This window comes from Podarcis vaucheri (genome assembly GCF_965113315.1).
Source record: "Podarcis vaucheri genome assembly, chromosome: 3".
NCBI classification, from domain to species: Eukaryota; Metazoa; Chordata; class Lepidosauria; order Squamata; family Lacertidae; genus Podarcis; species Podarcis vaucheri.
This window is the reverse complement of record NC_138761.1, coordinates 32,264,257-32,289,487: the sequence shown is the minus strand read 5'-3', so window position 1 is coordinate 32,289,487 and position 25,231 is coordinate 32,264,257. Positions and strand designations below refer to the sequence as shown.

Genomic DNA, 25,231 nt, shown 5'->3' with positions numbered 1-25,231 from the left:
TTGTGATTCCTCCTCCTCTCCCTCCTGTCTGGGCAGGATGCAGTGTTCTGCGCAATAAGAGGAGCCGAAGATCAGCTGTCTCTGGTACCAAGCCAGTGTCGGACTGTGCCTGTCCAGCCAACTCATGCCCAACACAATGGGCGTGTCCGACAGTTGGGTGACATTAAAACTGATGACTTCCCTGTGGTTGCCAAGGCGCATCACCATCGGTGGCGTTTGCTTCACCACCTGCCCCCCTAGCAACTCTCTGCCATCCACTGTGACGACTTGCAGGGGCAGAGTGGCAGGCAGTAGCTGTATAGCGTGCTGCTCCACAAAATCCTGCGCTATAAAGTCTGCGTTGCTTCCAGAATCCACAGAAAGCGGCACTTCGATAGTGACGCCATCGGGTAGCTGGAGAGATGCTGTGAGCTGCACTACTGGTTTGGGTGGGAGGGGGTCCGTGGGTTGCAAGATCGCTGGGGACTGCTTCACTGATGCGTCTGGCTGGGCCCCAGTGCCTCTGTCTCCAGCCAGACATCGTCGTTTCCCTGCTGTGGTTCTCCTTGCTGCGTTGCTGCAGTCACCATTGCTGAGGCTGCAGTGTGCTTGTGGAGCCTCCGGGGACACTCTTTCGCCAAATGGCCTGGATCCTCGCAGATGTAACACTTCCTGTTCCCTCTAGGAGGCTTCGCTTTCACTGCTGTCGGTGCTTGGGCTCTGGCTGCTGACTGAGCCCTTGCACCTCCAACCTCCATCGGTTCCCCTCCCCCTCCAGGCGGAGGTGTGGATTGCGCACGCGCTGCTTCTCTTGGAATGAAAGAGAAACTTCTCGCTGCTTCGCGCCCTCCACGTCCTTCATCTCTGCACCATGGACGTTCTTCCAGCCTCACCCCCACAGTCAGCGCCCTTTGGACCACCTCCTGCGTGCTTCGGGGCCTCTCCCCCCTTGCAATCTCATCCTTGACCGCAGAGCTTAGACCCTCCCAGAACAGGTCTCTGACAGGGGGCGAATCCCGTTCCCACTCTAAGGCACTGACCAGCGCAAAAAAGCTGGCGTGGTACTGCCGGACGCTTGCCCTCCCTTGTTTTAGTCCATGAATCTCCCGTCGGGCAAGATCCACATCAATAGTAGACAAAAAACACGCATCCATCGCTTTGATAAAGGCATCTGCATTCTGAAGCGCCGGATCTTTATCCCTCCACAAATTGCGTAGCCACGCTTTAGCATCCCCATGCAAATGGGATAGTATGAACCCCACTTTCTCTTCCTCATCTCTAAAGTCTTTTGCCAGCAGTTGCAGTGCGCACATTACGTCTGCTCGAAAATTGGGGTACTGTTGTAAATTCCCATCGAAGTGAGCCACAAGCCCTCCTGCTCTCCGTGCCAACCCAACCCCCTCCGGTCTGGGTCCTGGCTGCCCGTGTTTAACCCATGCTTCAAACCTGGCGTGGAGATCTCTGTAGGCGGCTGCCGCATCCTCCTCCCTCTTCTTGGATGCCAGTACCTCCGCGTTCAATTGGGTAACTGCCTGTTGCAGCGCTGCAACTGTCTCTGCTTCCGTCATCTCTGCTAACCGTCGTGAGCTTGCTCCCAAACACCGATCCCCTCCTCCAGCTGCCTCTCTCTCCGCTGCGAGATATCAGGTGTCCGAAGCTTTTGTGAGACGGGTCTTACTGTCAGAGCTGCCACCCAGTCCCAGCTCACATAGGACCAAGTCCGCCAGCGTTCACTTTATAAGAGTCTTTATTAAGTTACAGGTTTCATTTCCGAACTGCAGCGTGCAGCTCTACACCTTCTGCCCTAGGTCGGCGGGCTTTGGGACCTGGCTCACTCTCCGGGCTGCTTACTGCTCCAGCTTCCGCTGCATTTGAACTTGGCGCGCGCGCCCAACTCTCTACTTTCCTCTTAACCGTTGCCTCGCTCTCTGAGGAGGGCGTGACCACCCCTGACTCGTGCCCTCCCTCCTGCTGCCAGCCTCCGGAACCCGATGCCTGGCTACCTTCCTCCCTGCTGCTCTCAGTCTTGAGCGTGGGTCCCGACTTCCAGCTGCTGCCGCCCTCAGTTATGAGCGTGGGTCCCGACTTCCAGCTTCTACTCTCTGAATCTCCTCTGTTCCCTTCCTCCTGGGGTGTCCCCCCGGATCCCCCCCTTGCTCTGCTCACTGGGGCTCCCTTTTGGGAGTCCTCTGACTCACTGCTTAGGCTTGGAGATCTCGGGTCGTCATCATCACTCATTTTCCCTTCGGATTCCTCCCCCTCGCTCTCTGCTTCCTCCCTTCTCTGCGTCTCTGCTCCTGAACCCCTGACACATATGAACAAGGTGTCTTCAGTTGTGGGTAAATATAAAGTGGTCGGATTTGGAAGCTAGATATGTTGTATCAGGGATGATATTCCTGATGGCTTATGGGAGGGGGGTATTGATTAAAGAGCCGCAACATCCATGGTCACTATGGTGGTATATTCTGGCAGACTGTCAATGTGCTGTAGTTTCATCAGGAAATCAGTAGTGTTCCACAAGTAACTCGGAGTATTGGTGGCATGTGGTCCGAAAATGGAGTTAATATAACCAGACGGTGATAACATGAATACACAACAATAGTTGCTGGCTTCTTTATTTTGGGTAGTAAAAAATGGCCAAGGCTCTCTGGATGTGTCAGTATAGGATTGCTTCTGCATATCTGTAGTAAGTTCCTTCATCAGGATATGTGATTCTTTCTGGTATTCTTCACTAGAGCCTGTAAAATATGGCTGTGTTCTAGTCTGCTGCCGGATCCCATGGAGAAGGCAGCAAGGCAGGTCAGGAGTTGCAGGACCATGGATAGCTCTGAGTGAGCAATTTGCTCCTGCACAGGTTAAGAGCAGTCTGAGGGCTCTTAAACCTCAACCTCCAGACAACCTCCTCCTTGCTGAGAACTCCAGTTTCTTAAAGGGCCAACTCTCTGGGCCTGAAATTGAGCACTCCTCTCTCTCTAGCTCTCCCACCTGGTGTGTGTCCTGCAGTACTGGACTAGTGTGTGGTACTGAGAGAGGCATTTGCTTCCTCAAGCTCAGCAGAAGGCACCTGTGAGGATCGTGATCTGGCCCCAAAGAACCTGATGGTAAAGGAGGTTATTCTGGGGGCTCCTCTCAAACAGTCTCAGGCACAGTGATCTGATCTGCAGCAGCTGGTTGTGAGCCCTGAAGTGGATCTGTTATCTTACATGTCACGACAAATATGGTGCTGGATAATTGCCTCTCAGTCTTTTGTAATGTATTCCAACTTTTTCATGATGACAGCAGCTTCTCCTTTTCCAGACTCTTTCATTAAGATGTCAGGACTGTTTCTGAGGCTGTGGATGACATCGCATTCTGCTCTCCTGTGATTGTGTGGCAAATGATGCCGTTTGTTGATTGCCTCAGCTTGGGCTGATGCAGAGTGACTGGCTCAAGGTCACCCTGTAAGTTTCTCAGCTGAGGCAGGAATCTAAGCCCAGGTCCTATTTGACACTCATTCTGATACATGACTCTGGGGGCTCACAGTTTCTGACTCCCTTGCTAAGGGAGATGCCAGCTCCTTCCTTAAACCTCCTGAGCCTTTTTTTCCTTTTTTGCTGGGGTGGTGACAGGATTAAAAGAAGCCACTGGCATTCTATTCAATGGCTCTTGCCTGCATTTCTCCAATAATAGCCGACACCAAGCTTTGCAACCTTGTTCTTATTCCTTTGTTTCTCTTTGTTTATTTCCTGTTATTCACGCTACCCTATAAACAGCCCTGTAGTTGTCCCAATCTTGCTGGATGGCTCATCCCACCTCTGTCTTGGTTTTCCTAACCGTAATATAGCCAAGGCCATCCGCCTTGTGCTTGCTAATGCCAGACCCATCCCAGAAAGTCATCTGACAAAAGAGGTAAGCAAACTGCATCTTAAACAGGGGTTATTGTATGCCTGCATCTTAAACAGGTAACAGTAGGTAACTGAAGCCCCTAAGGAATAGGTGTGGAAGACGAACACACATGTGCAATTGCAGAAGTTGCTTCTCTGATTAAATGGTAAGTGTGGCATTCAGTACCTAAGGAAAAGCTTGCTAATCTGTGCACGTCTGTCCTTTTTCTTGTCATAGCTGGAAGTGGGCACTTTAGCTAATGTCCCTAATGAGGGAGAAAACCACCCAGAGGCAGGAGAGCTCTGCATCTGCATGCTTAAAAGAAGGGGCTCTTAGTGCTTGCTATTGTTCAGGAGGCTCTAATGGCTTCTTTCTCTTTTAGTGTGACACACGGCACATTTGTGCCCCTTCTGCTGTAGTCCCTCTGCAGCATTTTGTTCCAAGTTGATCTGAGGTAACCCTGCAGCTGCAGTGTACACTGAGTGAATATGAGAAGCATGAGCACAAGATCATGTCCTGCTGTCAGCAGCAAAGCCTATGCTTCCTGACACAGCAGAGCAACAGAGAAAAAAGGCCAGGTGAATTTGGAAGCCTAAGAAATAAAATTGAATTGGTTTCAGAGAAAACTTGCTTGTGAAAGTGGGTTCAACCAAGGCGAACCCTTGGCAAGTAGAAAGATGGACAATGCTCAGATCTACACAATTTTGTTCTTAAGGGTGACAGAATTGCCTTGGATACATGTCTTTGCTTCCCATCTTTTTTTGAAAATGAGGATTGTCTCTTGGGGCTCTGACTATCACATCATAGCAGTCTCACAATTCCTCTGTAGTCAGTCTCTAGAGACTTAAAGCTAATGTTACTCAACCCTCAAGCTTCTCTTCTCTGTTTGGGCTGTCAAAAAAAGTGAGTTTCACTCTTGATAAAGCCTCCACAAATATTTTTTACCACAAACAAACTTAAATGTAGTCACCTTGTGGCTGTATCTCATACATTGAGATAAATATTATTTTTCATGCAGATTTTTAAAAACATTCACAGAGTAATATGGAAATGGGATGGAATGGATTAATGAATGAATGAATGAATGAATGAATGAATGAATGAATGTGAAAATGACAAACACAGACATTCATCCTTAAATATTAAGGAAAATGAAAATCCTTTGAAAAAGTTACAGGTGTGAACTGTACTCTAACTTTAAGCCATTATTTTCCATCCTTTGCTGGGAGGGAAGTGTTGTCAAGATGCTGCTGTGTGGCCGCTGGATCTGATATGGTCTTTGGACATTGTTCAACTGTCACTTTTTGTGGTTACATAGGGGTGGCGCTGTGGTCTAAACTACTGAGCCGATCAGAAGGTCGGTGGTTCAAATCCATGCGATGGGGTGAGCTCCCATTGCTGTCCCAGCTCCTGCCAACCTAGCAGTCCGAAAGCACATCAAAGTACAAGTAGATAAATAGGTACTGCTCCGGCGGGAAGGTAAATGGCATTTTCTGTGTGCTGCTCTGGTTTCGCCAGAAGCGACTTAGTCATGCTGGCCACATGACCCAGAAAAACTGTCTGCAGACAAACGTCGGCTCCCTCGGCCAGTAAAGCGAGATGAGTGCCGCAACCCCAGAGTCATTCACAGCTGGATTTAACTGCTAAGGGTCCTTTACTTTTACCTTTTAGGGAAGAAAACTACTGCTCTTATTTAATTTTGCTGATTTTATATTTATTATCCTTAAGGGTTTTTGACATTACTTTTAACCTCTTTAGATTACAAGCATTGTAGCAGTAGATAAACAAACAGCAACCCAGTTCTAAGTTTATAATATTGTGAGGGCTTTTACAGTTGATATTGTGAGTTTTTATTCTTTCGGTCATGGGCTGTTCAGTACAGCAACAAGAAGGGTTCCGGAAAATAGAATAAAAACTTGTATTATTTCTCTATCAGTTTACAGAGAAATGGATTCAGACCTGGTTCTAAAGCAATTCTTGCCTAGCTGGATATAACCTTCCCTGCAAGATAAGGCTTTTCAGCTGGAACCAGCTCAATTAGTTTTCATGCTTACAACATTTCCATGGTTCTTTTCAAAGGCTTATCTCTGAAAATTCTCTTGGCTGGTTTAAAAATGTTCTATAGTGACCAGGGCAACAGATGTCAAGGCCTTTACACTAACACTGGAGTTAATTTAATATGTTTAATGTGAAAGAGCTGCTCAAACTTTAACTCTTCTGAATTTGCTGATGAGCAATAGGAGGAGGCTTTTGAATAGTCACTGAAAAGCACTAAATGTCATAACATTATATAAACTGATTACTGGGAGCACATTTTTTTCTGTTATGATTGGATAGAAAGAAGGTTATTGAGATGGTAAAAATGTGCTATTAAATAAAATGGAAGCCTGATATCTTGATACTATCATCATTCCAGGATATCTTTAGTAATAGGATGCCTGATATGTTCAAAAATTCTATCTTTCATCACACATGATAACTAGCTGCACCAGATAACTGCAGTAAGCAGTATGGGTGGGAAGCTAGTTTCAAATCCTCTATTTCACACCCAATGCTTCACATTATATTTTTCCTATGTAGTGGTAATCTCTGCGTACAGATAAGAGTATCTCATATATTCTGAAGTGCATCATTAGTGTTATTTTCACCAGTGCCAGTCCTACCCTTAGGCAGAGGGAGGTATCTGATTTTGGGTGTTATGAAAGGGCAGCCAATTTGCAACCATTTATTTTTATTTTTGTTTTCACTCCCAGGGAAAAGTTATTCTGCCCCAGATGCCAGAATAATTTGGTCAGCTGTGGGTGTTATGCACCTTGATTTGCAGGTGAGAGGGGACCATTTGCTTGTCTACTTGAGGCGGCAAAACATCTTGGGCTGGCCTGCTTTCATAGCAAGTATGTGGATGTATCATTCTTGCAAAATGGTCATTGGTGTACACTAGATCAGGTGCTTATGCTTTCAATGTGAGAGGCGTATCTAGGATGGAATTTTGAGAAAGAATACAAGACCTTCAGACCCTCTGACAGTGAACTCTTATGTAAAACCTAGCAAGGTCGCTAGGGGGTGAGTGAGTGGCCTGGTGGAGGAATGATAGAATCATATGGTTTCTGTCCTGGCTGTGAATGAAGGAAATATCCCTCAGTTCTTCCCTTTTCGACCAGCCTATTTGATAGAAGTTTTTTTCTATATCACTATCTTGGTAAGATGCTATTATCCTGTGTTTCCGTGCTGGCTATAGGGGCCTCTCTTCTTTGAGGCCAGCATAAAAATATAGGCTACTAGCTTCTGAATGGGCTAGGGTTTGGGGGTTCCCCCCCCCCAGGTTAGTAACTTTTCTGAGATTATTTACAAAGCTGCTTTAAAGAGGCATCTGTTTGTGTTTTTCTCTGGATTAGGTTGGAGCAAAATGCACAAATCCTCATTTGAAAATTAAATATGCACCAAGTTAGATTGTTTAAGAATTTCCAGGAGTGTAGCCATGTTACTTATGCACCACAAGTACTAACACATTTATTATGGCATAAGCTTTCAGTGACTAGAGCCTGCTTCATCAGATACACAAAGTGTTATTTTGAGTTGCCAGGTAGAGCCGCATGGTTGTAGAGTGATAGGCAAACTGTAAGCAGTCATGTTAGAAGCAAAAAGTACAGATACTGATAATTATATTAAAACTTAAAATATTGAGGGGGGTGTGACCCACAGTGACTATTCACAATGTTGTATTCTTCTAGAAGGACACTATCTCTTTCCTGAGCAGACTTTTAAGAATTGCAGCAGCCCATTTTATGTTACATTTCTTTAATGTAGTTCATGTTTAGTGGCCTTTAAGGGTTTGTTATGATAACTGACTTTAACGTTGGGACTACTTAGCAGCTTTAAAAGCATTTATATTTACATTTTATCTATGGTGTTTTTTTTTGGTGAATTGCTTAACAGAACAGGCAGGCTTTATGTTTCAGAAGGGAAAAGAGGAGGAAGAAACACCCACGAGTGGATAACCTATCCAAGCAGTCTCCTCTTTTCTTTCCATTTAAAAATGTATTTCAAGATTGCTGCAGGCATCTTTCTCTTCTGAATAGTAACTGACCTTGCTAATACTGTTTCTTGGCAAGCTGAGATTCTTTGAGTTTTAACTACTTTGTAAACTGTAAAAAATATCTGTGTTGATATTGCCTTTATTCAAGTTCTATGAAGTCCAGCGTGGTCATATTTTGCATTTTGTTTGGCGGAGTCTACATATGAAAAACATTACAACATATACACACACAGCTATAAGTTATTGGACACTTTTTCCTAAGGCTGACCTTTATATAAATGTGACACTATTTGCATTAATAAACTATGACCTTGGATTATGAATTGACAAAAAGGCTCTATCCCAGGGGTGGGGAACATGTTGGATTCCAGTTTTATACACCAGAGAATTTATGTGCCTAGGGCTAGGAAACATTATATCCTCATCCTGGTTAAAGTTAATTGTTTCAGCATCATTTGCACTTGGGGACATTGGGGGACCGATGTTCCTCTCTAAGCTGTTAGCCTGGTGTGGTGGTGGGATTTTCTGTTGTTGTTGATACTTGTACCATGCAATACAGACTTTTTTTGGGGGGTGGGGTGTCTGGGAGAAAATTGTTCTCTGTGTTGAGCCACTGTGATACTTTTCTCCCTTGGTGTCTCTAGATGCTTAATGTGCAGAAAATAGAGAGCCCCTAAGATACATCTCATTCAAAATCAAAGCATTAAAAGTCAGAAGTTGGTAGCTTTCAAACTTTCCAGGTCTCTCCCCCACTGGCATTAATTGCCCTCCTGCTGTGCCAGTTGTGAAGCTGTTTAACATTCAGCACCTGCTTAGTTTGTCTGTCTCATTTTCTGGGGGTTTATTCGTTTCCTGTAAAGCTTCTTTGTAAACCTCCACTGTGTATGTTGAAATAAGCTTCATAAAGCAGTTGTCACCTTATACTTTACAAAAGGTCATCCCTTGGTAATTCATCTTAACATGTAGATGGAAAACGAAGCCTGGCACTGAATCATGTTGCTGACCCTACCACACTACAGATATCACTCCCCTGGTTGGTCTGCCACTTATCTTGCTTCCCTTTCCTGCTCACACATAGTGCAGCTGCCTCATCTCTGAGGCCACTTGATGCCCATGCAGAGGAGTGACACTTGGAAAGAGGTTATATGAATGTGCATGAAATCCAGCATATAAACCTGAGCCGCATGATCACTCTCCCAGCTTAAATCGGGGAATTTCCTATCTGATATGGGCATAGACACATTGAGATTTTCACACAGAGAGAGAATATTAATGGAATCTAGAATTGTAGAGTTGGAAGGGACTCTGAGGGTCATCTAGCCCAACCCCCTGCAGTGCAGGAATCTCAACTAGATCATCATAGAATTGTCAGCTTTAAAGGCAGTGGTCAGAGAGGCTACTGCAGAGGTATGTAGATTCAGGCATTGGTGGGTCAATCTTGGAGGCAAAACACATGCATCAGCTCCTTTTTGAAGTGCAAGAATCACAGGGATTTAGTCTCCATCACAACATTATATTTTGTGCATGAAGTATGGGCCCACATGCAGGTCTTCTGACCTTTTTAGTTAAACAATTGAATTGCCAGTTTAACAATAGACAGGTTGGTAGCTGTGTCAATTGGCCCTATCAGCACTTTTAACTGAGTTTTCCTCCTACAAAGGAAGTCGTTTTTTCCTTTTTCTGGGCAGCAGTAAGAAAGATCAGTTTGAGAAGGGCTCTTCTTTTCTCTGGTTGAGAGTCAAAATGCAATTGGTTGTAAGCCTTCTAAGAAACTGCTGTAACTCCAGCCTTCTTTCCTTGATATAGTTGTCCCTTATCTCCGGAGTTTAACATGTCAACATACTGTTTTTATGGTTGTTTTTCTCACTTTCCTAATATTACATTAGGTTTCACAAAAACAATTTTTTGTTGTTTGCTTTTTCTTTGCTCAAAAACTCAGCCTGCCAGAGTCTGGAGTATTTCCAGCCCAGGTTTTAAATAAAGCTCAGGTAGCTGTAGAAAGGCTCTGAGACAGCTTAGCAGACAGATCTCTGGTGAGCTGAGGATGGTGCCACATTTGCCCTAATGGACCACCTTCCATTGCAGCTTGGTAGAAGTCAGGCAGAAATCTGCTATTGACAGGAAACCAAAACTGTACTGTAGAACAAAACACTTGGCTGAAATCCGGGTACCAGGATAAGTATGTAGGTAACAGTGTCTGCAGGATCCTATATGATGATAATTGCTGCTACTCTAAGATGTACATGGGAAGTCCACAAGCATTGCATATTTTTACCTCTGCTGTGTGTGGGGGGGTGTACATGTGTGCAAAGGTGGGGAGACTTCTAAAATGTAACTTTGGTGTTAAAAGTGATGTGGCAGAGGACAAAAAGTTAGGTCAGAATGGGGGTGGGTGCAGTAGAAACATGGAGTTGGAAACCTGGGAGAGAGTTCAAGGGAGGGGTTATTGAGGTCAGGGGTTCAATGTCTGTGGATGAGAAAAAGCCTTTGAAAGGCAGTCAGCAAAGAGAGGGATCAGAGGGAAAGTTGCTGCAGTGAAAGAGCATATTCTTCTGCAAGAGCCTCATCCTGCTCATGTTTTAAGATCTTTGAGGGACGCTCCTTTTTCTCTCCCACCAAAAGCTGGGGTTCATTTGTTGGAAACTCAAGAGAAATACCTTTTTGGTAGCTGCATCTACAGGCAACTTACCACAGAAGACCCACCTAACCTCTTCTCTAATGAGCTTCCACCAACAGGCAGAGATAGTCTTAGTCAGACAGGGCTTTGATTAAGTTATTACAGCCAGAGTAAATGTGTTGAAATTTGTTAAACTGGCTGTTGTAGTTTCATTGATGCATTTTATTTGCTTTTTAAAAACCCTGTTGGTCTGTATTTTACTGCTGTTGACTGCCTTGAACACCGTTTTTGAAAAGATGTAATTTTAGCAAACAAAGTCTGGAAGCTGGGAATGGGATTAAAATGGCCTGGTAGTGGAGAGAATTGTATATTGGCAAAACAAAGTTAACACATAGAGTAACCTGGGAATTAGCAGCGGTATTTTATTGCAGACCCCACTTGTCACTTTATGAAATGAGTATGACTGTAACATTGCCTTGGAATCTCAGTTTGGCAGATGTTGGAGATGGGAAGAACACTGTCTACATTTCTGACCAAACATCAAATATTTTGCCTCTTTGTTGACGTAGGTTTTGATGAACTCCATGCCTGTGCTGATCCTGGATTCCCTGAATATGGATATAAGATGCCTGGCGCAGGTGTTTTCTTTGAAAGTTCAGTAGTCCGGTTCCATTGCCAAGAAGGATACAGGCTTAAGGGCCCATCCAAAAAGCTTTGTGAGAGACATTTCAACGGCTCCCTCAGCTGGAAGCCAAGTGAGAAACCCGTGTGCCTCCAAGAAGGTAAGTCTATTTACTGCCGACAAACTTTGCTTGTGAAAACTCCATATTTCTATCATATCTCTGCTTCCAGCTCACAGGATCATGCTCATTTTTTCTTTCTTTCTGAGAAGACTTTTTTACAACAAGTGGAAACTAGAGACCTAGCTGAATCCAGGCAATAAATGCAATATCCTTTTCATTCTGACCAGTAGTATTCCACGTTATCCTGGGTTCCCCAGGCAAAACCTTCAATTCCTCTTGAGCAAACAATCATTAGAGTTAAAATATTTATAAAGAATGTTGTGTGCTGACAAATTTGGTACATTCTTATCCCTGTGTGTTTGGTGGGCTCTGAATTGGGGCAGAAGATTCAGGAGTCTCTTGATACATCTTAATGAGCAGATGAAAAGTTCATCTGATGTTATTAGTTGTATTTAATTACTATTCTGACAAATGAGTGCTCTTTGTAAAATTTTAATGTTATGTTTTACTGGGCATTATGGTTAAATTTATAATGATGATAAGGGTATGTGTTAAATGGAGTATTAAATCAGTTATGTATTGCGGGGGATGTTGTAAATTATTCATTTGGGTTCGGAAAAGAATGGCAGCCAGATTATAAAATGCAGTAATAATGCAATTTTACTTCTATATTTAGGAACACATCTGTGGGAATAAAAGAACTTGTTTTCTTTTGTATGTAATTAGTTCAATTTTCTTATGTTCATTTTCTGCTTCAGACATATTTGACAATTTTTGCTGGTCTAACTTTGGCTCTTGCCAGCAGGAGTTTTGGGAAAAAATTTTTGTCCGTGGAAAAGCTTCACCATTTATTAAACAACATGCACTAAAACTCCAGCTCTTTGATTTATTGGGTGCTTGTCAGTGATAATGTTGTGATCAAGAAATTTAAAAATATGGTCTGTCTTTAGTGTGTTTGTGCATGAATGTGCAAACATGGATAAACACACCACTAAAAATATTCAGATACCGTTTTGCTGGAAGAATCAGCTTGCTATGTATTTTAATAGTGTTGATCAAGCTCTTGTCATGAGCAATACATGCATTTGCAGCAAATTAGATCAACTGAACATTGGGGATGGGGGGGGGGCAAAGAGGTGGGGAACCTGTTTTTCATCCTCTGAGACACTTCAAGTATTGTCATGTTTTAAGTCTCCTCCTTGTGTTGCAGCTGCCAACAAGGTGGTATTGGCCTAACTGGAGGTGTGAAATGTTTATTTCACAAGTTGCCATTGGCTAAAGCAAAATTGGCATAGATATTTTGGACATTTGTGATGGTTCAAAAGAGGGGAATGACAAGGTATTGTCATCAGTAGCATGGAGTCCCAAGCAATAGTGTATTATGAGAATAGTGAAATCACGAGGAGCACCAGCTCTTCAAAGAAGTCAATCAGAATCAGAAGCCTTCCTAGTTTCTATCAGCTGAATAATGTGTAGAACCCAATGATTTTGGGATTGCAGGTTGTTCTATTTTCTTTGGGCCATGATCATTAGCTGCATGGAAGTGACACTATATTTGAGATTCTTTGCCACACTTTACACTTTATCTTTCTTGCTTCAGGTTAGCAAGCTTTGTGTGCATACTAAGTTTGTTTTCCACATTATTACATTCTGAAGGCAAACAGAATCAAATTTTCTTAGGCCTAGAAGACAATTTTTCTTTAGGATGATGGTTGTGCATTTTATGCTGTGGTAGTAATCTCACGAAAGGTATTTATTTATGTTTTGCTTTGCACTTGTGCACTGTTCTTTGTCCATGCCCACACACCTTTGCAGACATTGGCACTGGAAGTCATATAGTATCAAGGTAAAGGATGAAGCGACAGTATATGCAGAACCCTTAAATGGTTGGGGACGGCAAATGATGTATCCGCATATCCACAATGTAAGATTGCATATTACAGCCTTGTAATTATGTTTTCGTTATTTTTAGCAAGTAAAAAACCCCTGCTTCCAGCCTTCTAGGCGCCTAGATGTGGCCCCACTTACTCTCAGTGTGAGCATGTGCTGCCCCCTCCTGGCCTCCCACCAATGCTCTGATGTGATCTGGAATTGCTGTCAATGAGGAAACGCAAACATTTGCTTATTTGCAGCGCCAAAAACACTGAACCACATCCTCTGCCGCGACTGATAAGACAAATTTGTATATCATATTGGTGGCAAAACCCACAGCAGCATTTTTTTAACAATCTGATATAATAATAATAATAATAATAATAATAATAATAATAATAATAATAATACCACCCCTCCCATCTGGCTGGGTTTCCCCAGCCACTCCGGGTGGCTTTCAACAGGATATTAAAATACAATAGCCTTGTTTGTTGTTGTTGTTTAGTCGTTTAGTCGTGTTTGACTCTTCGTGACCCCATGGACCAGAGCACGCCAGGCACTCCTGTCTTCTACTGCCTCCCGCAGTTTGGTCAGACTCATGTTCGTAGCTTCGATAACACTGTCCAACCATCTCGTCCTCTGTCGTCCCCTTCTCCTTGTGCCCTCCATCTTTCCCAACATCAGGGTCTTTTCCAGGGAGTCTTCTCTTCTCATGAGGTGGCCAAAGTACTGGAGCCTCAACTTCACGACCTGTCCTTCCAGTGAGCACTCAGGGCTGATTTCCTTAAGAATGGATACATTTGATCTTCTTGCAGTCCATGGAACTCTCAGGAGTCTCCTCCAGCACCATAATTCAAAAGCATCAATTCTTCGGCGATCAGCCTTCTTGATGGTCCAGCTCTCACTTTCATACATCCCTACTGGGAAAACCATGGCTTTAACTATACGGACCTTTGTTGGCAAGGTGATGTCTCTGCCTACAATAGCCTATTAAACATTAAAAGCTTCCCTAAACAGGGCTGCCTTCAGATGTCTTCTAAAAGTCTGGTAGTTGTTTTTCTTTTTGACATCTGGTGGGAGGGTTTCCACAGGGCGGGTGCCACTACCGAGAAGGCCCTCTGCCTGGTTGCCTGTAACTTGGCTTCTCACAGCGAGGGAATCATCAGAAGGCCCTTGGCACTGGACCTCAGTGTCTGGGCAGAACGATGGGGGTGGAGATGCTCCTTCAGGTATACTGGACCGAGGCCGTTTAGGGCTTTAAAGGTGAGCACCAACACTTTGAATTGTGCTTGGAAACATACTGGGAGCCAGTGTAGGTCTTTCAAGACTGGTGTTATGTGGTCTCGGCGGCCACTCCCAATCATCAGTCTAGCTGCCGCATTCTGGATTATAGAATCGTAGAATCATAGAATCATAGAGTTGGAAGAGACCACAAGGGCCATCGAGTCCAACCCCCTGCCAAGCAGGATTAGTTGTAGTTGTCTGGATTAGATAACACATACAGACCACGAGGTCTTAATATTGGCTTGTAAATTTTTGATCAAACCATATCCTGGGTTCGTTGGTAGAAGAATACCTAAAAGACAAGTTGAGCTGCATTGATAGATTGCTAATAGATTTTAACGCTAACTATCAACCATGGTATCTATACCAGTTATATCAGGAATAAACACTTTTGAGCTTAACTCTTCCTTTTAGGAATAATCCTGCAGTACATTTTCAGGGTGTCTGGGTGTTAGGGGAGGGGCATTACTTTTGGCGGGGGTCACGTTGTGCTTCTTCTGGGGTATTTTGTACACCTTTGGTCCCCATCCTGCACTCAGTTCTCACCTGTGGCAGCCACACCTTGGGAAATTGCTTTGACTGGCCAGCTAAACCAGGTGAGGGTAGCCGATGGGTCTCAAACCTTCAGTGAGTTAGGGACTTTCCCCTGCATGTGAAAATGCAGCCTCCAAAATGTCTTGGACCAACCCATGTCAATCTACCCTTGGGATGATTGTGTGACTGTTCCATTATTCCTTTAAAAATTGGATTTTCTTCTGTTGGGGGGTGGGGGGCAGAGTATGGAATGAGCATAGGGGAAACACCAGTACGTCATACAGATGCCCTGTAAAAAGTGAGTGAACAAAGTATGGAAATTCTGCACTAAATGTCTATTGGGCAAACAGTTCTGGTACTTGATATGTCAAGACTGGGTGGGACAACATTAGCTTTCAGTATACAAGGAACCCGTTCTAGGAAGACAATTGCACTGCACAAGGTCAGAAGCATTGTGGTTTTTTTACTTTCTTAGCCAGAGAAAAGTACTCCCAGAAAAGGAACTCAGTTGGGTATGCTGTCTCAAATTACAAACATGAGCCAAAACCCGGCAAATAGGTGATTTGACAACATAGCAAACTAACATATGCTACTGCTTTTCAAGTCACAAACTTGGCTATGCTCCTGTTAAGCTGGGGGTTTATACTGCTTCTATTCACTGACAGAAAAACACACCTTTCTGAGCAGTTTCAAATGTAGAGAGGACAGGAGGTACAAGCATCTGTGTTGTGTTGTTCAAGTGTGATCAATCTACAGGGAAACAGAAAACACAATATATTTGCACTTCTTACTACTCTCGCAGCACTCATGTCCTGACTCAACTTATTATTTAGAGGGAGCAGAATTTGAATGTTTTGCTTTGCTTATGCCTCTCCTCTTCACTAGCCCTATACATTGTGATGCTCTTTTTGCTGTTGCTTCCTCCCCCTTCTCTGGTTTTTGTGTGTATGCATGTTATGGAACACAAGTAACTTGCATGAGGCAGCAGAGGATGGCTGAGTGGGCATATGAATGATGCACACAGACCTATTATTCCCTAACAACCCTTGTGTTACTTATGTCCATAAGTGGGAGAAGGGGGGACAAAAAGGGCTCTGTGCATGGCCACAGTGGACTAGGTCATGTGCAAAATGTAATGTGCAAAGTACCTCTCAGGCTCGTTAATGTTGGATGTCTTAGTGCTATACTTCTGTCATAACAGAATATTACACTTGGGGATTTCAGAGCTTGCATTTTCTCTGTTTATCTTTGTTAAAAGGTAAGCACCACATTGATCTGCTAAAGCTGGGTTTGTTTTGTTTTGCTTCTTGCATATCTTAAGGCACAGATATCATAGTTAAAAGAAATAGTCTAGAGAAAAGCATGTTAATATTCATTTCCATTGCCGCTTAGAGATTGTGTTTTGGGCTTTCAACAGTGTGTTTACTGAGAAAATAGAGGGGCTAAGCATCTTTTCAGCAAATGAGGAGTTTTAAATTTTCTGTTTTAACTTTGAGCTGTTCTATATAGAATATGTATTTACTTACCCCAGTTGCTAAAGTGGGAGCTAGTAGTTACAGGTTTTCCCCCCAAATATTTTAGAGTCTTGGGTAAAAAAACAAACTGTACAGTTTCATCCTTTGTACATATGTGTTCAGCAGACTTTCCTTCTTGAACAAGTCTCCTCTGGCTGAAGCTTTGAAGTTGGTTTAATAGCAGAAGCTATTTGCAGGGATGGCAGTCCACTAACAGCTCAGTGAAAGAAGCAGTGTTTCTGGCCAGCATCCACACAATTAAAATGGTGCAATCTACAAGCCATCATCTGAAATAAATGAGAGTGAAGTCATTGTATAACAGGATCAATGTTTCTTGCTTTTGAAAATGAAAAAATCTCATATTTCACCTCAGTTGTGTTCCGTGTCTATTTGTGGAACAGCAAGACTCCAAGACAACAGCAAGCCACAAGTCAATGATGTATTCATTGATGTTTTTGCTCACAGTTGGTCTGTATATGTCACTCTTGAGATCAAAGATGCTGTGCTTTCTTCCTCTCTTAGTTTTGCTTCTTTGGTCTTGTGCCCCCTCCCCACTGCTTGCTGTGGATAGAGTCCATGCCCTATATCCTCCCCACACTGCATAACGCAGTGGGCTAGAGTGCTGGCATTGTGCGTGAGGAAATTGTGTTTCACAGTTTCCACTTGCCTAAGAAGACTGCCGAGTGGCCTTGAGCAAATTGTGTTACCTCTCAGTCTAAATAACCTTACTTGACTATTGTAGTTCTCAAAGGCTGATTTGGAGAAAGGAATGCAATAGAAATGTAATGTATAAAAAGAAATTGATTAAAAAAACCAGGCACAGTTCAGTAAGAGCCAACATAGAACACCTAGTATCCTTTATAGCACTTGACGAAGAAGAAGAAGAAGAGTTTTGGATTTGATATCCCGCCTTTCACTCCCCTTTAGGAGTCTCAAAGTGGCTAACATTCTCCTTTCCCTTCCTCCCCCACAACAAACACTCTGTGAGGTGAGTGGGGCTGAGAGACTTCACAGAAGTGTGACTGGCCCAAGGTCACCCAGCAGCTGCAAGCCCTTCTTAAGTGGTTGTGTTATTATCTACTGTATTTAAAAATATTAGAGTACAAGCAAGTGTGGCTCTGCAACAAAATGTTGCTGTGTACTCCTGGTGTGCATGTGCCACCTGAGCCTAGGGAGGTTGAAAAAAAAAGTTAGCAGAAAAGATAGGAATCCTTGCTCTACCTTGCTTTTCTTTCTGAAGAAAAAAAATATATTTGATTTGTTTTTAAGAGTTCTGGAACATTTCAAAGGACCAGCCCTCATGCAAGTCAATGGAACCTGAGGCTTATGTGTGCTTGATTTGGCCTAGGAAGAGGTCTGAGGGGGAGCAATTTAAATAAATTGACCTTTTTGCCACCTGAAAGGTATGGGGGATTCTAAACTGGGAATCCCAACCAAACTAAGCCTCAGCATTGACCTGCACAGTGGAACAGGATTCTCACACCCACAATTTAGTATTGATTTGTTCCGTTTATAGACAGCTCTGTACTATGATTGCAAGGCAGTTCGCAATAAATCAATGAAACTATAAAATGCAAATCAGTACAAACAGCACTCAGTGCAATACCAAAATAAATTAATAAATCCATAAAATTTGTAACTGGTTATTTCAGCAGACCGCTCACGTCACCCAGCACAAACCAAACACCAGCATATCACAGATTTTCCTTGTTACAGATAGGTAGCCATGTTGGTCTGCCATAGTCATCGTCTAACACTGTGTATGCCATCAAATGCCAACAGTGTCCTTCAGCTCTCTATATTGGACAAACAGGCCAAACCTTACGCCAAAGAATAAACGGACATAAATCTGACATCAAGAATCACAAAACAGAGAAACCAGTAGGAGAACACTTCAATCTCCCAGGACATTCTATACAAGATCTCAAAGTAGCTGTTTTACTACAAAGGAATTTCAGAAATAGACTGGAAAGAGAAGCTGCTGAATTGCAACTCATTACCAAACTTAAAACCATGGAGAGACCTGGTCTGAACAAAGACATTGGATTCTTATCTCATTATACATGACTAAGCCATTTCTCACCTTCTCACCCCTTGCCTTTTCCTGTAAGACCTATTACAGTCGTTAAGAGTCGTCAACAGGCTCATCTCAGCTATCTGCCAGTCTCCCATTCCCACCACCCTTCTGAGTAATACCCCTCCCCACCTTCTCACTATATAGAAGGATCTGGCAACTTCTGTTTCAGTGTATCTGAAGAAGTGTGCATGCACACGAAAGCTCATTACCAAGAACTAACTTAGTTGGTCTTTAAGGTGCTACAGGAAGGATTTTTTTTTAGATTTTCCTTGGTTTCCCAAAAAGGGAATTAGGAGGCTAACCAGAGTGCTGTTGGATGCAGTGCTGGGGGCTGCTGCTGAGATGGGAATCTGGGAAAATTGCCCTCCCCCACCCCTTTTCCTGCTAAGAATGCAGGAGCCTCTGCTGCTATTAATCAGCTGATACATACACTCTTTATGACTAATCTATAGGATAGATATAGAGCTGAGTTGGGGGTTGAGCTCCTGACCTTAAATGTCCTTTTGTGCTGCAGCTTGTAATAGACTCTTGTGTAAATCACAAAGGGTGGAAAAGGGAATGAGTAAACTAATCCATAGTAATGTGGAGCAGAAGGAAACTAAAGTATAAATATGCAAACACTCCTTTTAATGCCACTTGTGATGCAAAGAAGTAAATAGGGATTTGAAATAATCTGATGCTGTGGAGGCGCTCTGAGGTTTGGAGATGACTGAGGATGGGGATGGATGTGACTGACGCATTATAAATTTATACATCATTAAAAAATACATTTCATAAAAGGGAAGACATATTACTAGCTTTCAGTTAGTCTAATACTGTAGCAGATAAGTTTGGTATGTGAGCAGTGCTTTTTTTCAGCCGGAGTGCAGTTCCGGCACCTCTCAGGTAGGCACCATTGCTCCCCCCGGTAAATAATAATAAAAATAAATAAATAAATAAATAAATAAATAAATAAATAAATGATTTCAAACTCTTCTTCATATACCTCCAGTTGTGTTTTTTTTTACTCTTTATAGTAATATTGTTGATGGAGTGGTTGTATTTTTATTTTGCTGTAAAGGTAGTTTAACTATACATACAATATTAAAGATTGTTAAGAACTTGCCTATATTGCACAGGATGTAATATCCTATAATAGTCTCGATGCTAATGGAAGTGTGGTGTTAAATCAGCTTAGGCACAAAAGTTCGCAGATTCCTCTAAGAATAACTGCTATTGTGGGTTGACTTTGTGTAAGAGTGTTTTCACATAGTTGAGTGTTCGTCAACATTTGACGTTTAAGTTAATAATATATAATTTCTTTATGAAGCCACAGATTGCCTTGCACCTGTTGTTGAAGATGCAGAGGTTCATAACAAGACATACGGGACTGGAGATAAATTAATAATCAGCTGTCATGAAGGATTCCAGATCCGTTACCCTGATTTAGACAACATGGTTTCAGTGTGTCAAGACGATGGAACGTGGGATAATCTGCCCATTTGTCAAGGTTTAGTACACCAGAACATCCTCTTTTATAGACCTTACGCCTTGTCTCAGTGTAACTTGCCTATTTATCTTTCTTATTTCTTATTTCTTTTACTGCTGAAAGAGATAATGGTTACCTATAGTTCTTAGTACAGTAATACAGTACCTTTTGCCAAATGCCTTTTTTTCAATGAACATGGGCAAAAACCATATTTGCATTAGTACAAAGGTAGGAAACCTCAGCTCAGCACTCTGGCCACTCTGGCCAGCCTTCAGGACTCTGCCCAGGTCAAGCTCAGTCCCAAGGCCCTACTTCTCTCCCTACACACTGTACTGGGAATTCCTCAAATACTCTTGCCTGGCTGCAAGGTGTCCTTGAACTGTGGCAGTGTCTTCTGCTTGCCTGGATGAAGGATGCAGGGAGCGGGGCAGTGTGTGGATAGAAACCTCTGGCTTTTGAGTGGCTGAAATGTAGCTTTACTATAGAAAGGAAGAAGTAACATCCATTACTTTGTCCATTTATGTCTCTGGCCACATCCACTTTTATGCTTAGCTGTCAACTTTTCCCTTTTCTTGCGAGGAATCCTATTCGGAATAAGGGAATTTCCCTTAAAAAAAGGGAAACGTTGACAGCTTTGCTTTTATGTCTTGCACCAACCACAGGTGGGAAAAAGATTTTCTACTCCTGTTTTAGGATGACCCCTTGCACATCACTGCAGAAGATAAAATGCCCACCTAAAGAGTGGATGGAAGATGTTAGATTTGTATAAAGTTTGCATATGCCTACTGTACACTGAATAACTTTTCTGCATATATATTTAGAGAATAGTTCTAGCTACATTTTAGTTGCCCCTGTTGCTAGACAGGGAAAGCTTTATTTTCAGGTGTGGACTGCTTTATTTTAGGTTTTTAAAAAAAGTTTCACATTTTACTTTTGGTGGAGTTATGCCTTCCTGCCATAAGTGAAAATGAGCAGATATATTTTATTTTTAAAGCCTTGGAGAGCAGGTAAGGAAAAAGTAAGCCCTAAGGTATGCTCCCATTCTCTCCTTCAGTGTGAGGAAAGCAACCTCTTGTTCTTTTCCTAGAAGGGAGAGGTGTTTGTATTTTTGCTTATAAAATCTATTTATAGACTGCCTTTTTAGGCATAGCCCACTCAAGGCACCGTATGTATCATAAAAACACAATACAGTTTTAAAACACAGCTATATAATTAAAATGGCAACTGTACAAACTTTTTTAAACACAGTTCGATTAAAAATAAATAGCTGTGCAGGTTCTCGTTGCTAAAGAGCTATACTTCTTAAAGTAGCTTTCTATTTTAAAGACTTAAAATAAAGACTTAAAAGAGGGGGGAAAGTTGCCTGAAATAAACCCTCCTATAAATTTGAGAAGTTGAGGCAATCTCCATTTCCATGGAGAGAGCGCTCCATAAACTGGGGCAACCACAAATAAGGCCTTCTCTCCCATGGCACTGACCAAGGAAACAAAGATGAGCAAATACCGTATTTTTTTGCACCATAACACTCACTTTTTTCCTCCCAGAAAGTAAGGGGAAATGTCTGTGCGTGTTATGGAGGGAATGCCTACGGGTGGCATGCCTACGGATTTTCCTCCTCTAAAAACTATGTGCGTGTTATGGTCGGGTGCGTGTTATAGAGCGAAAAATACGGTATTTGTGCTTGGGAAAGGCCTATTTGGGTGTAAGTCCTTCAAATAACTTGGTCCCCAATTGTACTTTAGGTCAAAACCTACATTTTCAGTTGGTCCTGGAAAGACAAAGCTGGTGAAGAACAGGTTTTACATACTCTGATCACCAACATCAAGGTGGCAGCATTCCTTTGCAGTTAAGTTTCTGTACTTTAAATGTCCAGAAAAAGAAAGTTGCATATTTCTGAAGCGGCCTGCAAGAATGCCTTAGTGTCAATTATAAGCACATCTGCACAGTTGGGGTGGTGGTAAGAATGCATTCTTGGTGTCTAGGAAAAATTTGTAGCATAAGGAGAGGCGGTTTCTGAGGTAAATCTGGAGCTTGTATCATGCTGTGGAATTGGATGCCAGTGCAGATAGATGTCTGACATTCCCATCCATGTCGGGTGGGGATCTGCCATGCCCTGTTACCTAAAGTTTCCAAGCAGGGCAAATTACAATAAATGGGCTACGCTTGGCTGAGGGAGCACAGATTGCACTACGACTAGATGCAAAATAATAGACAAGGCCATAGTGCCTTTTGACACTGTAAGCAAACTTAAACCAAATGTACTCCTCAAAACAGATAATACACTGTTGTGTGTGTTTAATGGCAAAGTCACTAAAGTCACAGAATTAAGTACCTTTTTGGTATGTTCACATAGGGTTGTATTGGATTAATTTCTACTCATAGTAGATCCACTGAAATGAATTGACTGAAGTTAGTTTTGTCTATTAACTTCAATGGAAATACTTTGACTATGATGGCTAACACTGGGTGCAACCTATAAGTTCTTATTTGAAATATCCTCATTGGGGATCTTTTGCTAAAAATATGTTGGTGTATGGCTGTAAGAGTACATTAAATTTATTATATTAAATGAAGCTCAGAATAGGAGGCCCACAAAATACACGTGGTGCTCATTGAGATCGTTTTACGAATCTTTGAGCCTTGTTTGATGGAGAAAGTAAGAATAAAGTTTGCTGCCCACTACAAAGCTCTCCTTTCAAGCAGCATCCATTTGCTTGCCTAAATATTTTTGCAGCTAGTAGGTAACTGTGGAAGCTTCTTAGTGTGGATGTTCAGACCCATTGCAACTAGTTGGAACTAGCCAATATTCCTTTCTTAACTGCATGCACCGATTACAAGATATATAAGATGTTGAGTATCACACCTTGGAAGTGAATAAGCAACTGTTTTGATAAGTATTGGTCTAAAAATGAAGGCTTTCATGTGAAAAAGAATAATTATTAAACTAAAAAATTAAGGGGAGGGGCAGAATGTAGAAAAAGAGAAAATACTGCCATTTTTAATTAATCCTATGCTGATTTTGCAGATGGTATACTGTAATTCACAACAGCTGTATGCTAAACAAGTAGGACTAGTGATCTGGCACATGAATCTGAGAGTCGAGTCAGATGAGCAGGAGTAACATTCGCTGTGGGGAGAGAAGGGAATATATATTTTAGCCTGATAGCTGTAATTGGGATATTTTAAAAATAAGCGTCTCATAATAAGATACCTCCTTCTTCTTAATTTGCAGGTTGCCTGAGGCCATTGGTTCTTCCTCATAGTTACATTAACATATCTGAGTTCGAGTCCTCCTTCCCAGTAGGAACTATGATATATTTTCAGTGCTTTCCTGGATATAAACTAGAGGGGACAGAGTTCCTTGAGTGCATGTATAACCTTATCTGGTCAGATAGCCCACCTAGGTGCCTTGATGTGGAAGGTAAAACATCTTATATCTTTTTAAAATATTTATTACTTGTCAGATAATATCTGGTATATTTTTTACTTCATTTAGTGACTTTCCACTTCACCTTTCTCCAGAGCCAAACTTAGATGTTCCATTCACACAATTAACTATTATGTGGAAGGTTTTTTAAAAGTAAATTGCAGGTGTTGGGGTGGGGGGTCCAAAACTGGGACCAGTCTGACATGGGAGGAAAAAAGCCCCTTAACCCTCTCCCTGCTGCTGCAGTGCCAATTCAGGTCACCCCCCCATGCCTTCTATTTGCAGCAGCGGGAGGCCCCATTAGCTAAAGTGGTGCTTCAGGTTAAGTACAGTTTCAGATTAAGAACGGACCTCCGGAACGAATTAAGTACTTAACCCGAGGTACCACTGTATTTTCATTCTGAAGTGGTACAATTCCAAGGGGACTGGACACCACTTGCTTCTTCTGAATATGACCCCCGCCCCGGGTTAACTATCCTGAATGTATTTATTGTCTCTATTCCCCCCCCCCCGCCCGCATTTGTTCTCACCTGTTTTTTTAATCAAAATGTGTGCCCATGACCCTCTCACATTCTTTGCAGTGCCTCATTGAAAACATGCCCATGAGAACAGACTGTTTCTGCTTTTCCTCTATCCTTCAGTCTTTGCGCCAATTGGCATTTCTTGACAAGTCCAGCAAATACGAGTCCTTGCCTGAATAGTAATAACATTAATGTAGTTTATTCTGTGGTACAAACAAATGCCCTTAAAATACACTGCTTTTTTTGAAATTTAAATGTGAATGTATAAAAAAAAGATTGCTTCCATTTAAACTTTGCTGAGAATATGTCCTCCTCAGTCCTGGCATCTGAAATAGTACTCCTGGTTTCCAGGATCATTTCTCAAGCCTATTCCAAGAATTTGTAGTGCATTATCTACTTCTTAACCTTCCAGTACATAGGCCAATGGGGGGTGGGGTGGAGACTGCATATCACTTTCAGTCATTGAACAATTTCATACATCTAAGTTTCTTCAAAACCCTGGATGAAACTGTATCTGATCCTGGTGAATTATTGCTTTTGGACCTATTGATTTGCTCTGAAACATTTTTCTGCAGGAACTTCTATTAGTGATAGTGTTCAGCACAACTAATCAACTAAAAAGAATTGCCCTGTGTAGGTGCTTACTTTTGTGTGAAGATGGAGGGATCGTGTTCATTGGCACTGTGTTGAACTGTATCACTTTCAGTCCTATAGAATGAGCGTGACAGTCTTACAATGTAATATTTTGGCCATATATCTTCAGTGTTGCTTTTCCTTGGTTTGCTGCCCTTCAGTAGTCCAAAGCCCCCATTGATTCTCTGACATCTTTCCTTCCTCTTCTTTCGTAACTGTATTTTATTGGTTTTCAGAGTTTACAAAAAACAAACAGTATAAACAACCCTGGGGTTCTACAGATAATGATAATATAAGTAGTAAAAAAAAATGTCTTAAACATATGCATTGTCGAATAGAAAAATGAGTACCTGTGACTGATTTTTCTGTGTCCCAATTGTCAAGCTTCGCCAAAAGGAGATTTGAGCAAGCAGGGTGTGGAAATTAAAACTCTATTGATACTTCTTTCTAACTTAATACCCATGCAGTTTATTCTGGTTTGTGCACTTAATACTAAGTTACAGTTTAGTGTGCTGTACAAACAACACACCTGTGAAATTTGTTCAGAGCCCCTGCTTGGCTTCTAAAAACGAATAGTGTGTCTGTGATAGAGGGGCGGTTCTTTTCCTTTAACCCCTGGCTCCAGAAATTACGTTTGTTATTTCCTTGTTATGTTCCTAAAT

The 25,231-nt window shown here is 42.3% G+C and overlaps 1 protein-coding gene across 3 annotated transcripts in view; it reads left to right on the top strand.

The window, feature by feature from the left end:
• Nucleotides 1-25,231, top strand: part of SUSD4 (sushi domain containing 4) — a 78,754-nt gene that overhangs the window by 36,981 nt on the left and 16,542 nt on the right. The window contains exons 3-5 of one of the 3 annotated variants that reach the window (XM_082217688.1): nucleotides 11,066-11,278; nucleotides 19,830-20,009; nucleotides 23,221-23,409. In XM_082217688.1, coding sequence (XP_082073814.1) covers nucleotides 11,066-11,278; nucleotides 19,830-20,009; nucleotides 23,221-23,409 — 582 coding nt within the window. The remainder of the gene's footprint in view (nucleotides 1-11,065; nucleotides 11,279-19,829; nucleotides 20,010-23,220; nucleotides 23,410-25,231) is intronic. The other 2 variants (XM_082217689.1, XM_082217690.1) reach the window with 2 other exon arrangements.